The sequence below is a fragment of the Andrena cerasifolii genome, chromosome 12 (assembly GCF_050908995.1).
Source record: "Andrena cerasifolii isolate SP2316 chromosome 12, iyAndCera1_principal, whole genome shotgun sequence".
In the NCBI taxonomy this organism is placed as follows: Eukaryota; Metazoa; Arthropoda; class Insecta; order Hymenoptera; family Andrenidae; genus Andrena; species Andrena cerasifolii.
The window spans coordinates 1,658,211-1,673,361 of NC_135129.1; the positions used below are offsets into that span (position 1 = coordinate 1,658,211).

Here is a 15,151-nt window from a genome sequence, read left to right on the forward strand (position 1 = left end):
AAGTTCATTCGATATTCGCCATCCAAATCATTTTCTGCTCAGCTCTGCCCAAGCTCAACGCGTTAAAGAGTACAGAAAAAGAAGCAGAATGCATGTGAATGTATTAAAAATATCAGCCACAAAAGTGTCACGTAAATACGTCCCTACTGTTCCCTTCACAATTTGCCAGGCATTTCTCCAGAAAATGCCCCAGTTTCGGACTCTGCACCCCGCATACGAGCCCCACACCGCACCCCTCGCACAGTGTTTCGCTGACCACCGCCCTCTGTTCCCGATTCATCCTTCGTTTTCATAATTAAACCTACGATTTACGAATAAGCCACTCAGGGGAAGACGATACTTCGTCGGCGCCGAAATAACCGAGAAACAAAGCGCACCGTCTATTGGTTCCGTCTCGCGTCGCGTTACGATCCCGATTCAATAATTACTCAAACCTCAATGTCCGTCGGTTCACTGGCATCTCTGGCGAACGACGACCAGCGTCAGAACGATCACGAGGAGGTTCGACGTGGAGCGATGATCCGCGTCGGACCTGACGCTGATCGCTGGCTTCTTCTTGCCCATTCTGATGGTGGGCGACGGCGTCGCGACGGAGGGATACCCCATGCGCCCGTGGATCGTGTTGTCGACGGACAGTGGTTTGTTCTCCATTTTGTCCACCTCCGCCGAACCGTAAACCATCTCGTCCTCCTCGTTGTAGAACGATGGCCGAGCTGCCGTCTGAGTCTTCGCTGGCCCTGAAATCTCTGAACAAAATGGCCCACGCAAGGTGGCATTCAGTAGGGGTGCATGTGGTATTTGGCCGAATCGTGAGTGACGCGTTTATTTAAGAATAATAACGATAATAATATTGGTCTTTTTTGGAATATTGCTGGGTGGTGAGTAACGCGTTTCTTTAATAATAATAACGAGAATAATATTGGTCTTTTTTGGAATATTGCTGGGTGGTCCTTAGGGTAAATGTCCCAATTACTGACAGCGTCCCTATTACTGCCACTTCATTTATTTTACTTAATAAACACGCAACGTATAAAGAATAGTGTGAAAAAGAATTTATCATAAAATTGGGACTGTTCTTCTTATTATTATAGTACATTCTTTGTACGTTATGTTTTTTTTTAAGTGAAATAAATAAAGTGGCAGTAATAGGAACACTGACAGTAAATGGGACATCTACCCTATACGTGTCGAATTCTTTTTGTTGTATTTCTTTGCTCTCATCCTCTAGAACGGTGCCTTTTTGTAAAAAAATAGTCCCTGAAAAAATTGATTGCAAGCGGACAACAGGAAAGGGTGCCGACCAGACCTTAATGTTTAGAATTCATCAATACTTTGGATTTAAAGAATTTCTCAAAAATGGTAAGCCCTATCGAAATTTTGTTCAAATAATATAAAAGTAGCATTAAATTTCCTACAATTACTGTATATATAATTTTCTTGTGCTTCCAACCAGTTTTTAGATAATAGCGTTTGAATATAGAGAAGTCAGCACTTCGCGCGTCCCATCTGTACGGCGTGACGTATTGGCTATACGCGCGGAGTGCTGATTTCTCTATATTCAAACGCTATTATTTAAAAAATGGTTGGAAGCACGAAAATATTATATAGACAGTAATTGTAGAAAATTTAATGCTCTTTTAATATTATTTCAACAAAATTTCGATATGGCTAACCATTTTTGAGAAATTCTTCAAATTCAAACAATTGATGAATTCTAAACATTAAGGCCCGATTGGCACCCTTTGCCGTTGTCCGAATGCAATACTCTTTTTCAGGGACTATTTTTTTACAAAATGGAACCATACTAGGGACTGAGAGCAAAAGAAATTACAGGTCGAAAATACGGGCCACCCTAATGCTACGTACATTTTAGATAAAATTAGATCAGTGAGAAATATCAATAGGTACCCACCTTTAACTATAAGGCTATCATTTAATTTTTATAAGAAATAAATAAAATTTTCAAGAAATACATGAGTGGCAAAAAAGTGCAATTAAAATTTTTGTGAAATAAATGTACCTATATTGTTGATTTGAATGATTTTATTAAATTGTTTTTCATTAGAATAGTAATGAATCGTAAATTTTAGGTGCATACAGTCATAATATTGGAACTTCCTTTATAGTTTCAAGCTAATAAAAAGGTCATTAACATTTTTAACATATTGTCTGATGTTTAAGGAAGCCTGTTTCATCAGGGGCCCACTTGTCATCGAGGAAGCTGACACCCTGGCCAGTCCCCCACTGGTTATTAATCTGATTGTGAGCTAGAGGGTGGTTTCTATGAAATTAGTAATCGTGATTTGCATTTGTGTAATAGGGCAGCTGTTGTTAGTGGTGCAACGAAGGGGGTGATTCTTCAGGAAAAAATAAAATAAAAATTTAGGTTAATTCTTTGATTTGGTGCTTCGTTAAATAATAATAATATTAATAATAATACGTTTATTAACGAAAGCCTTTTGATACATAAGTGAGAAATAACAAAAATAAGGTGAGCACAACGAAGCGAACATAAGTAACATTGAATAGAGGACGCCTGAAAGAAAAAATCAAAGCAACAGTCAGCTGTTGACGATATTGAAGATTGATCGCTTAAACGAGTTTAACGAACAGTCAAAACGGTCAATCATACCGGAATAATTATTAACATGAGAGGAATAAGTATCCAGAATGCGAAAGTCCATACAATACAAATAAATTCTTGTGATGAAATGAGTGGGAGTTGTAGAATAACTGTTCTGCGAACGAAGCATGTTTTCCAGGAAATTGATTTTGGAAACGCCTCGAGAACATGTGCATTCGATTAATTGTAAGAATCAATTCCAATCTGAAAACCAATTTTCTCGAACGACGATGAAACAAATTTGGCAGGGTTTCAAATATTTTTCAATTTTTTATGTAGGCCTACTTTTAAGTTTATTTAACTTCACTCTCCTGGTGACTTCTGCTATTCTGATGTCAAGAATGTGTTCGTGATGAGAATGAACGTAGAAAATCGCAAATTTTTAATTCACCTAAGTCTATGATAGGACGATTGTCGAGTCAATTACGAAATTATTACTATTACTTCAGTCCGTCTAGGCAGAAATACATCTCGCGACTTTTAAGACCGATGTAAAGGGTGATTCGTTATTGGTGGTACCGATGGGGTGAGTTTTCACGAAAGAATAAGATGAAAGTGTAAAATTATATATTTTATTTGAGGTTTCATTTTTTAAATGTTTCTTTAAGGGGAGGTTCCGGAATAAAAATCGACTAATTATTTATTTCATTTTTCGAATGTTCAACTTTGTAAGAACACGTGTTCCATAAGATTTTTTGAAATTCGTAAAATTCACGAAATTACAGGCATTTGAGTAGCGGGTAAATGCATGGGTAACCCCCGGCCACTCGGCGCTCACGTACATAAAACTTTAAACGCGTATTTCTCGAAACAGTGTTCTTCAAATCGGTGGAACCTGTATCTCCAAAAGTTATTATCCGATTCGATTGAAACTGTTTTTATTTTGAAGAATATACTTCTGGTTTCTGGAGAAACCAGTAAAATTTAATATAAAAAAAATTGTAATTTATAAAGGTGTTGAAAGGACGCAAAATATAGGGAAAACGTGATTTCAAAATTCAAGTGTCGTTATTTTCTAAAAAATTGTTATTTTTGTAATTTGTACTGCTATGTTCACGAGCGAGTTTTATGCGCTTTAATAATCTGGCATTGTTTTTTATTTTAGACCCGTGGTTTAGGTGCTAAGGTGAATGACCCAATTTCTGCACATTTAAGAGGTAACTCGTCATAAAGGTGTAAAAAATTTGTTTGTGATCAAAACTTGCAGAGTAATTGATTAATTTTTTAATAAAAAATGAAACAATTCAAAAACTATTTAAGAAAGATATTTCAAGACGTTTAACTACTAGTAATTTGTAATTAAATATATAATGCTCTAAATGTCCGTATTTCTGCTCATGAAACATAGCGATATATGTATTGCCCCAAGCTTTTAAATAATTTAGAATTATTTTCTTGCAACTATAGTACAAACGTAACGCATATAATAATAAGAAAAATGCGAAATGATCAGAAATGGGAACATGAGCAAAAATTGGGACATTCACCTTACAGTTTCCACCGTTTTGAATGAATTTTTTGATGCCTTGACTTTAACAACTCCCCACTGCCATGCCGTCTGCATGATTAATTATAAAAGAAAAAAATTTATTTCTATAGTTTAAGACATCCTTAATGCAATGCAAAAAGTCCCATTCAAAAATATATAGTAGTTCTCCGTTAATTAATTCCTAAAGATCACCCATTTTTAAGAGCTCTAGACCGGATCAGCCCCTAAAGGTACGTCTACGCGACGACACTTTTGTGTCTAGATCAAGTGTATACGACACTCAAAAAAGTTTCCGGAAGATTGGAAACTTCCTACAGCAGTCCGCGACACTGAATTCGACCTATAATCGCGGAGTTGCAGCTAGAGCTAGACTGAAGACACTGCAACTAGCTATACACAAAAGACACTTGTTCTAGACACAAAAGGGTCGTCGTGTAGACGTACCTTAATAAAAGGAGCAAAATATTCATCCATCGACATGGTTGAATCTGAAAGTAGTAACTTTATTATCTATTTACGGCAGAAACTTGTATGTCACGTCTGCTTTCGATAGTCATTCGTTTTATTCAAGAACCTCGAATACACTGTCTGGATATTGAATTTGCACGGATATAAATTGATTAAATCGCCTGACAGGCAGACAATGATATGAAACAAGGGAATCCAGCATCCAGCAAGGAAACTTTGTAATTTTGGAATGAGGTTGTCTTTAATTCCATACTATGAATCTAATTACTACTACTTATGAAGAACAAAACTGAGGTTAACAAGCTTTCTTCAAACCTTCATCGTGATACGTTACCTCATAAATTTGTAAACGATCCCTGCAACAACGTTTTCAGAATAATCTAAAACTCTTTCTCGTACTCGTTACAGCCACAACGCATCGTATACTGTTGCACTGTCAGTGAACTTGATCCTTCTGTTCACGATATTGCATTCAATACACTTATTAAGTCATGAAAATTCGTGTACCCTTTCATAAAAGCTTCATCATTGTGTTGAGGAAATCATTGAGTACATATAATGTACTTTCAAGCTGCATAAATGTTTAAAGGAATAATTGCAAGTGCATGACAAATATTTAATATTCCTCGTTCATTCACCGACGAAGTAATATCGAAAGCGTCTCTGTTTTTTTTTAAACTAGTCCCAGCCGATTTGAAGAAGGTTTTACTAGCAAGTTCGATAAACAACTGTAGTTTCTGAATTGGATATCTTAATATTGGGCAAATACTATGGGATGCGAGTACTTGATTTTCGAGTCGAATAATGATCGGTCGCTCGGGCATTTGCATTTTCCGAGCTGTTTCAAATCGGCGAACTGTTTGAAAAAAACTAAAATAGCTCGAATACTCGAGCCCTAGTAGGATTCGAATTACTCGAATTACTTTAGTTACTAGCGTCTTATATATTTCTTTCTTAGACCTTAGACTACTTGCAAGGAGGGTATCCCAGGTGTTCTTCTCCGATTGATTTGATTTTTTAGATATGTCTTAGAGGATCGAAAAATAAGAAACAGGTGTCTTTTTAATTTGGACTGTTTGCAGGTTTGGGGGTGAAACCACCCCTCAAACTTCTAGCGCCAGGGGCGGCAGCGTTTTTTTTTTTAAATTAGAAAGAGAGAGGGTGTCCCCAATGTGTACCTATGTTTCTCTTCCTACCGCCGTCTACATTTTCGCCCATTGCATGCTTCCTCCATGTTCATATGCTCTAAAGCAGGCCTGCCCTTTAGGGTGCAAATACCATAGACATATATACTGCCCTCCTTAGTTAAACTGTCCTATCTAGCATTTTTTTAGATATGTTGAAATATTTGAAGTTCCACGCGTCTTTTACCTTTTAAGTAAAGTTAGAAAACTCTACGTGCTTCGTAAAGATTTATAAACAGTATAATGTATTTAACCTAACTCATTTTCAAATGGTTATAATATCCTATATAAAACAATTAATTAATTGGTACGTTAATAATACATCACCTACTGGTACACCTATTGCACAAATTTATATTAGGCTGTTACGAAATAATGGCAACATGTTTTAATTTGAATGAAGGAAAATAAGGACGGTACAAAGGAAATGATAAAACTTCAGTTTTCTCGATTGTTTCAAAATGTTAGATAGGACATTTTAACTAAAGAGGGCAGTATAGACGGAGCAGAAGCTGGGACTTTCGGCGAGGGGAACGGTAGGCTTGGAGGGGAAAAGGCAGAGGTCAGATACAGGCACGTCGGGTTAGCTTCGGAAGCATTCGTCATGCATATCCATTGCGTTACCCGATTTGCCTGTATCGCTCCCCTTACCGCGAATCTTACACCCCCTCAGCTTACGCTCCGTCTATATATGTCTATGGCAAATACTTCCTCAAGTTCTGGGACCCGGGCAACAGCCCAGCGCGGAACTGTTACGTTGCTAACCACAGCATGGACTGCGGGAGGATTGCAAGACTGTGGGTGCGTCATACTGGCTCGTACCACGAGTCTATATAGCTGGGCCCCACGCGTATGGGCGCACACACATTCTTGCAGTACTCCCAAAACTCACGCAACGGTTAACAAGGTAACAGTTCAGCCCTCGGCTGTTGCCCGGGTCCCAGAACTTCAGGAGGTATTTGCACCCTAAAGGGCAGGCCTGCTCTAAACGCTGGTTCAGACAGGGCCAGTAGTTTAGTCGAGTAGCAAGTAATTTAGTAATTACTGCGTATCAGTGATGAGAACTCGGGTGGGTTTTCTCGCGCATGCGCGGCGATTTTAGCATCAGTATAGTACAAGTTTCGATAAAATGGGATACCTTGATCACCCATGGGTACCTTGATCATGCATTACTTGCCCCCCCCCCCTCAACATAGATACGGTACTGCAAAAGCCGCGCATGCGCGAAAAAACACGCCCCAGATCTCATCACTGCTGTGTGTGGACACTGAAATTTAGTCAATTAATTTAGTAAATTACTAAATTACTCACTACTCGACTAAATTACTGGACGTGTCTTTTCCAGCCTTAAGATTGGTTCCATCGTAACCAAAACAAATTCTCGTCATCGATAATGGTTATTCGTAACCAAAGAAAAAAAATTCTGGTTATCGATAATGGTTATCCGTAACGAAAAAACTCCTCGTCATCGATAATGTTTATTCGTAACCGAAAACAATTTCCGCCGTCAATAATGGTTATCAGTGACCAAAAAATATTTCCGTCGTCAACAGCGGTTACTAGTGACCAAACAATATATCTGTTAACAATAATGGTTATTCATAACCAAAATCATTTAAAGAAAGATATTAACTCTGACGTCATGATTTTTAAAATTTAGGTTATAACAGTTATGGTCTCTGCTTTAATCACCTCAAACTATCTCCGCCGACGACAAGAAATCTCTGCCACCAACCCAGCGCATCTACCCGCCACCCCCGTCGCCAGCTTCAAAAGCCACCCCTTCCGTCATCCACTCGTCAGCCAATCATCGCTGTCGCCTCCGCGGCGAACGCGGACATAGACCGTGCCGAGAAATAAGTAAATCCTGGTATATCGCGAGACAGCATTGATTCCCAGGACGTGAGCCGGGCTCAGCTTGTCTGCAAAGCTGGCGGCGATTTACGAAGGACACGGCCGCCCCGAGATCCTTCAAGGAGAGTGCTACCCAGCCCCCGCGACTGTGTTTCCCCTGAGTGCTCTGACCTGATTGAAAGATCCCCGGGATCGTATGCGAAAAGATGAGAATTGACCGAATGAAGGCGGGCGCGGGGGCGAGGGAGGGCGAAAGGGAAAATCCTTGGAGGTTTCCGCGGCAAAGTGAGGATGCTTGTAAACGGAGGCGTGTTTGCCGTGAGTAGAAAAGGGGGGCCCCTTGTTTCTATCATAGGACGATCAGTCTTCCAGGGGACTCGCCGGGGCGAGATGTACCGGGGCAACAATTTCCACGCGGAGCTTCCGCAAAGACTCGTTAACCCTCCCCGCCGCGCCGCGTATCAGCCGTGAAATAACACCGGGCGGAGACGGATATCCGGCGCTAAGCGGAACAGCTATCAACGGGACGACAGCCATACTCCCTCGATGCTCTGCGAGCTGTACCAACTCTCCTCGTTATCGCGGAGCTTTTCGAGTGTCATTGATTGCTGGATTTTTAATGCCTGCCACGGCTGCGATCACTGGTCATTAGTTGGTGACACGTGTTTGGCTTTTCTTTGCTGGATAGGTTGTAGCTGGCTTGCGAGTTATTTGAAAGCTGTGAGGCTTCCGCGGTGGAACAGTAGAGTTAATAGGGAGACTTTTAAGGAATTTTTGGATAGTAGGGCAATCGCTTTTCTGATACTAAACTTCAGTTACTTAAATAGAGATCGAGACAATTGACGGTTTGGTTGAATATTTATGGATCCCATATATTTTTTTCGCCGCTCAATTATCTACATGAATTACCCTTACTCACCGATTGGAACGTAAGTTTGTGGGTTTATAGAGCGACGCAAGACAAGAACAACGGTATGTTTCATTCGTGCCGAATCGCCCTTTAAGGATCTGAAAACTAACCGCAGAGTCAAATAGGCACACCCACTTTTTCGCGTATAACTCTTAAAGTACAAGAGACAGAAAAAGTTTCAACCAAAAGTTTAATGGTATAGTAAGCGCTTCATACTTTAAAAAAAGTTGTTACTTTCTGCAATTCAGACACTTAGGGCGATTGCGCACGAATGAAACATAACATTATTCGTGTCTTAAGTCACTCTATCTTACTCGCAACCCACAAAGTTGCGTTCCAATCGGTGAGAAAGAATTGGCGTGTTCCCTTTTAGTTTCGATTAGGGCTGTAACGAAAATTCGTAGATTCGAATACCAGATAATTCGAATTTGGGATTCGAATATTCGAATACCAGATAATTCGAATTTGAGATTCGAATATTCGAATACCACATAATTCCATTTTGAGATTCGAATATTCGAATACCAGATAATTCGAATTTGAGATTCGAATACAAGAATACCAGATAATTTGATTTTGAGATTCGAATATTCGAATACCAGATAATTCAAATTTGAGATTCCAATATGCGAATACCAGATAATTCGAATCTTCGAATACCAGATAATTCGAATTTGAGATTCGAATATTTGAATACCAGATAATTTGAATCTGAGATTGGAATATTCGAATACCAGATAATTCGAATTTGAGATTCGAATATTCGAATACGCTTGATTATTCGTATATTCGAATATTCGAAGAAATTATTCGTATTCAAAATTATTCGAATATTTGTACATAACAGGAGAAGGCATCTGTTGCCAGGAGACACTCTGTCCGAATAACAGAACGTTCGGATATTAGGTTATTAGGAAAATGGGAGGCTCTACTGTAATTTTATTTTAATTCGGTGGAACTATTTGTCCTGGCTGAATTTTATGTCGGGGATAGGATGATGAGTATTTGAAGGATATTTAGTAATAATCACAAAATAACAGCACAAATAACGATAATGAAACAGGCCAGCGGTGAAAAGACTTGCTTCAATATTCTAGCTATTTTTAATATACTTTTGTGTACCGAATTCGAAAAACACAATAGAAATTTCATACCACATTTCATCTTTCACTATTAATTTCATTCAATCTAAGCTTAAAAATTGTGATTGCTATATTCACTGACAGAGAAATTGAAATTAGATTCTAACGCAACTTCAAATTCTCCGTCACTGAATATAGCAATCCCATTTTTAAGCAGTGTTTAAAGTACTATCATGTACATGCAATTGTGTTAATAAGTGGATGATTATCGTTATCTGATTGAGAACAGTGGGTAAATAGAAGCTTATACCTACATGATTCTTTCTTGTACGAAAGAAAAGTAGAAAGATTGTGTAATGTGCTGTAATCGCAGAGTCAGGTGGAAGAAGACAAACATGTTCTACGTGGGAGGCACTTGAAACAGGTCCCAGAATAACTTCATCTTTAGAGATTTAGAGATAGAAACATATATTTTAGACAGAAAGATATCTTCTACAGTCTTTTATTTAGTTGCGGTAAAATTTCGGTTCAAAACAGTGCATATTTAGGTAACTTAAAAAACCACAAGTAAACGAGAAATGAATTTCAATATTAACAAATCTAGACGTTGAACAAATTCGATCAAAAGACTCTGTATGTATAAAGATAAATGAAAGAATATATCGTTCTATTAAAAAAAGTTGCTGACATAAATTATCCTCGTCGCTTCCACTTAGAAGAAAAAAAAATGTCACTGCACCACGCCTCCGAAAAACTAAACTTTTCCCTGAAACGTTTGTGCCATGTTCGAAAATAAAGAAATTATTCGGATGGCTTGCTTTAAGTACCCCAAGAGCATCGTTCATTCCTTGAATTTCCAGGGACGAAAGTGTAAAAGTCGCCAGAAAGCATGTGCAAAGCGTGCGCAGCTCTTTGATAATAAATATAAAGCTACAGAGTGACGTTAGAGCAGAAAACTGCCGCGAGGGTGTAAACGAAGTGCGTAAGAGTGGCGTGTAGATGTGAATTCTATCTGAGGGTGTTTGAACGATGCACACTCACCGTACAATCGGATGCTGCTCTCGACCTCGCCGAGCGAATTCTTCGCCACGCATTTATAGGTGCCCACGTCGTGTTTTTGCAAATTGCGAATGGTTAACACCATTCGAACCTCGAACTGCGACTTCGCGATCGCCTGCACGTCGTGATGCTGGTTGAATATCATTTCTGTGCGAATCAAAATTTCCTTCCATTTACGTTCATACTTTGCTCCGATAACTACTTAACCTTCTGGGCACTTGAGATATATTAGCACAAAATAAAGAAACAAGTTATAGACGTACAGTACCGAAAATATTTGTTGTGTCACTCACAAATTTACACAGTGCGCACAATTTTAATGGCAATATGATTGATAAGATGTATAATGATTCGTATTCAATTTATTTTGGTGACCAGAATCAGCTAAAGATTTTTGCAACAAATATTTTACAGTAATATTTTCCTAGTGCTAGGTAATAATTAATAAGATAGGTTTATATAGTTATCTGGTAAAGAGTTTCATATTCAAGTGATGCAATAAATATTTCTAACACTGTATGAGTTATACTTATACGTAATTATTCCATCACGTATGAAGAAAATAATTGTGCCGGTGATTCTGCAAATGGTGTAAGTAAAATTTTTTAAAAATATCGAATTTATCCAACTTATTTCGTAATGGGAGGTGATTTAACACAAACTATAAATTCGAATTCCGAATTTCTCGGAAGACCATTTCTCACTACCAACCCTTCTGTAAAACTTTCGAATTTATCACATATACATGATTGCCTATTCCCTATTCATCACTGGCAGAAACTGCACCACAGAAAAAGTTTGATTTCATTCGCAAGCACCTGGAAAGTCTCTCAAGAACCACTGCCTAACTCGAAAGTATAGAAAATAGCACCGAGCGTAAGTTTGTTGCCAAACGTCCATCGATTAAAAACCCTACGTTTCTTCGTCCCTCAGTTATCCACAGGCTCGTGGACAATCTCCGTTGCCACTAAAATCGAAGGGAAAAAATCGGTTTGGCTGGGCGAAGAATTCGAATGAAATTTAATACACGTACACAGGAGGGGATCCCCGAGGATATTGAAAACGAGCAAGAAATACGGCGAGGCGCGTACAAGTATGCGAAAATTCACTTCTTAAACGCGCGTCGAGTCTCCTTATTACACTCTGAAATGGTCGTACGTAGGTATATACGTATATATGTGGAACGCGGCAAAGAGAAAAAGGGGGCGCAGGATTTTCCGTGCTAGGTGAAAATTACATACGAATGCATTGGGCCGAAGTGCTCCGTGGAAGTTGCGCTAAAGCGAAAGCATGTCTACTCGTACAGGCTACAAAATGCTCGGGGAATATATTTGCGAACGGCCGGGAGTAATTCACTCCAGCATTTGTCTGCAACTTTTTGCCAACTCCCGCACGGAAATATTAAACCTGTTAAAGAAAGAGAGCGTCCCGTTCTTCCTTAGCGCGACCCCGAGGAACGGCATGAAACAGAAACGTGCCATTTATCTTGAGCGCGGGCGAAAGTTTTTCTAATTTAATGCAACGTACTGCCACCGCTAATCCAACCATTGGGATTCCAAACAGCACGTGCTGGTTTAATGCTTCTTTAATATGCATGTTAACGGGACGATTTTTATTGAACAGATTGCCTTAGGAACTTAAAGGGGACGCAAACTATGCTTGGCCGAAAAGTGTGTTTAAGGGGTGTTTGCGACTTGTTGGGCCGAAATATAGGTAATTCTTTGGGAATTTTTTCTACAAACACGGTTCGACAAATTAATTTGAGGTTTGACAGGCTGTTTTATTGGATCTTGAACTATTGTTCTGAATTTTTGTGCGACAGTGAAGAAAAAAACATGGCAGATACAAAAGAGGGTTGAAAAATAATCGGGTGTCCTGGCGTTGACGAAAAGTACTGTAAGGTTTATGCGAAACACAAAAAAGAACAGAGATTCTTAATCTATATGAATGTGGCTATCGATGGTAGTAGATTTATTAATAAATATAAAAAAATTAAAATGAAAGCCTTTTGAAGAAGGCCAGACGTCCTGATTTGAGTCTGAAACAGGTTTCGCCGCAAAAATCAGGAAAACTTCTTTAAATAAAAAAGGAATGGTAATAGACACGGCAATATATCTACTACCGCCGATAGCCACATTCGAATAGATTCAAAATCTCTTTTTTTTTGTGTTTCGGGTAAACCTTACAGTACTTTTCGTCAACGCCAGGACCACCCGATTATTTTTCAACGCTCTTTTTGTATCTGCCATGTTTTTTTCTTCACTGTCGCACAGAAATTCAGAACAATAGTTCAAGATACAATAGAACAGCCTGCCAAACCTCAAATTAATTTGTCGAACCGTTTTTGTAGAAAAAATTCACAAAGAATTACCTATTTTTCGGCCCAACAAGGCGGAAACCCCCCTTATAAGGGGGGTATTCTCGTGTAACGGGCCCCGAAATTTATGATTTTTTTTTTTAAAAAACTATTGTTAATATTGCATTAAGCTCTTTTGAGGTATAAGGAGGCATCTTTAAACTTGTAGAATTTTTTTATATCGATCCTTTTTATTATTTATTAATTATTGAGGAATTGTGTTAACCTCTTCGACGATGTTGCCGTCAGGTGTAGCACCTGTCACAGTCTAATTGCAAAAAGCAGAAAATTTTCTTGAAGTTAAATAATTTATGCTGGGACTAGACCTGAAATTTTAATTTTAGTTTTTATTTATAATACTTTTTGCGCCGATATAAAGAATAATATGAAAAATTTGTCAAAGGATAAAACTTACTTTTTCTTTCAAACGCTATAACTCTTCCCATTTTTCATTTTTTTTCTTTAAAGTGGACCAATTCCAGCATAAACTATCTAACTTTATGAAACTTCTATCTTTTTGCAATCAGATGACTGTGATAGGTGCTACAATAATTAATAAATAATAGAAAGGATTGACATAAAAAAAATATTTTCTGCAAGTTTAAAGATGCCTCCTTATATCCCAAAAGAGTTTAAGTCAATATGATCAACAGTTTTTAAATAAAAAAATTCTTAAGTATCAGTTACTTTTGGGGTTGTTAGACGAGAATCCCCCCTTAATTTTGTGCTTTATTTTGGGGTCTAAGTAGCAATTTATTAGTGCACTAAGAATGAAATAAAGCAACGCTATTATATAATGTTGATGTTAAGTGATTTATCGGTGAAGTTCATGTACGAAGCTAATGAACGAAGTGACTGTATAGTCCGACAGTACATTGTAAGAAGCAGTGCTTGTTGTACAGGGTAATAAAAAGTGATGGTCACTACTTTCAGGGGTGAATTTACACCTCTAGGTCAGTGGACACTTGTAAAAAAAGTTGCCGCAAAATTGTTTGTAACAATGAGAATTAATGTTAAAGTTTTTCTTTACATTAATCTGCTCTGCTCAATGAGAAATAAAAGTTAAAGTAGGCACCATGTGCTACAAACGTAGCGTTTCGACGCAAAAAATTGTTAAAGCTTACAGAAAAATTAGAGTTAAAGTTAAGGTAAAAATTAAAGGATTTTTGCAAGATAATAATTCATGACAAAATGCGAAGTTGAAAATTTCGCAGCTTTTTTAATGTGAAATGATAAACGGGGAAATGAAGAAACATTATCGCACGATGGACAGTGCATCTCAGAATCTCCATAGAATTTGAGGACAATCGGTTTAGCAGACTTCAGGAAATCTTGAAAAATACAAGACAATAAAGTTCACGTAAGATTGACATTTAGTAATGATTTTGGTTTCACGGAATGCACTTTCGGTACTTTAATAAATTACAAGACAAAAGCATTATTGAACGCAAAAATTAATCGCAAAGTTGATTACTCTTTTCGACGTTAAATCATCTTTAAGGGGTTATACCTAGTCAGGCGGCCGAAAAGAGGCGAATATTTGTGATTTTTTTTGAAGAAGTGGAAGCGTATAATTTTACAAAACTTTTTGCGTTTAAAAGAGCAACATTTAAAGAATATTTGGTAATTTTTTCATAGAAAAATATATACGTTTATAATAAAATAACAAGCGACATCCAAGAAGCATTTTTAAAAATTTGGTTTTGCGGTGAGCATTGCCATTCGGAACCAGATTATCTAAAATCAAAAAACAAAAAAGATTTCGTTAGTATATTAATTTATCCTCAGGTTGACGGAGAGAATTTTCCGAAATATTAAGTTAAAACAACATGGCAGCTATTTAAATTTGGAATCCTGATTTTTTCGCGTAATTTTTGCAGCAAAAAATCAGGATTTCAACTTTAAATAGCCGCCATTTTGTTTTAACTTAATATTTCGGAAAATTCTCTCCGTCAACCTGAGGATAAATTAATATACTAACGAAATCTTTTTGTTTTTTGATTTTAGATAATCTGGTTCCGAATGGCAATGCTCACGCAAAACCAAATTTTTAAAAATGCTTCTTGGATGTCGCTTGATATTTTATTATAAACGTAAATATTTTTCTATGAAAAAATTACCAAATG

The 15,151-nt window shown here is 37.7% G+C and overlaps 1 protein-coding gene across 1 annotated transcript in view; it reads right to left on the reverse strand.

Annotated features, from left to right (window-relative positions):
• Positions 1-272: 272 nt before the first annotated feature.
• Positions 273-15,151, reverse strand: part of LOC143375500 (lachesin) — a 212,064-nt gene continuing 197,185 nt past the window's right edge. Inside the window, exons 9-10 of the mRNA XM_076824691.1 lie at positions 10,652-10,816; positions 273-746 (exon numbers count right to left, since the gene is read on the reverse strand). Of these exons, the coding sequence (XP_076680806.1) occupies positions 451-746; positions 10,652-10,816 (461 nt within the window). The 3' untranslated portion in view covers positions 273-450. The remainder of the gene's footprint in view (positions 747-10,651; positions 10,817-15,151) is intronic.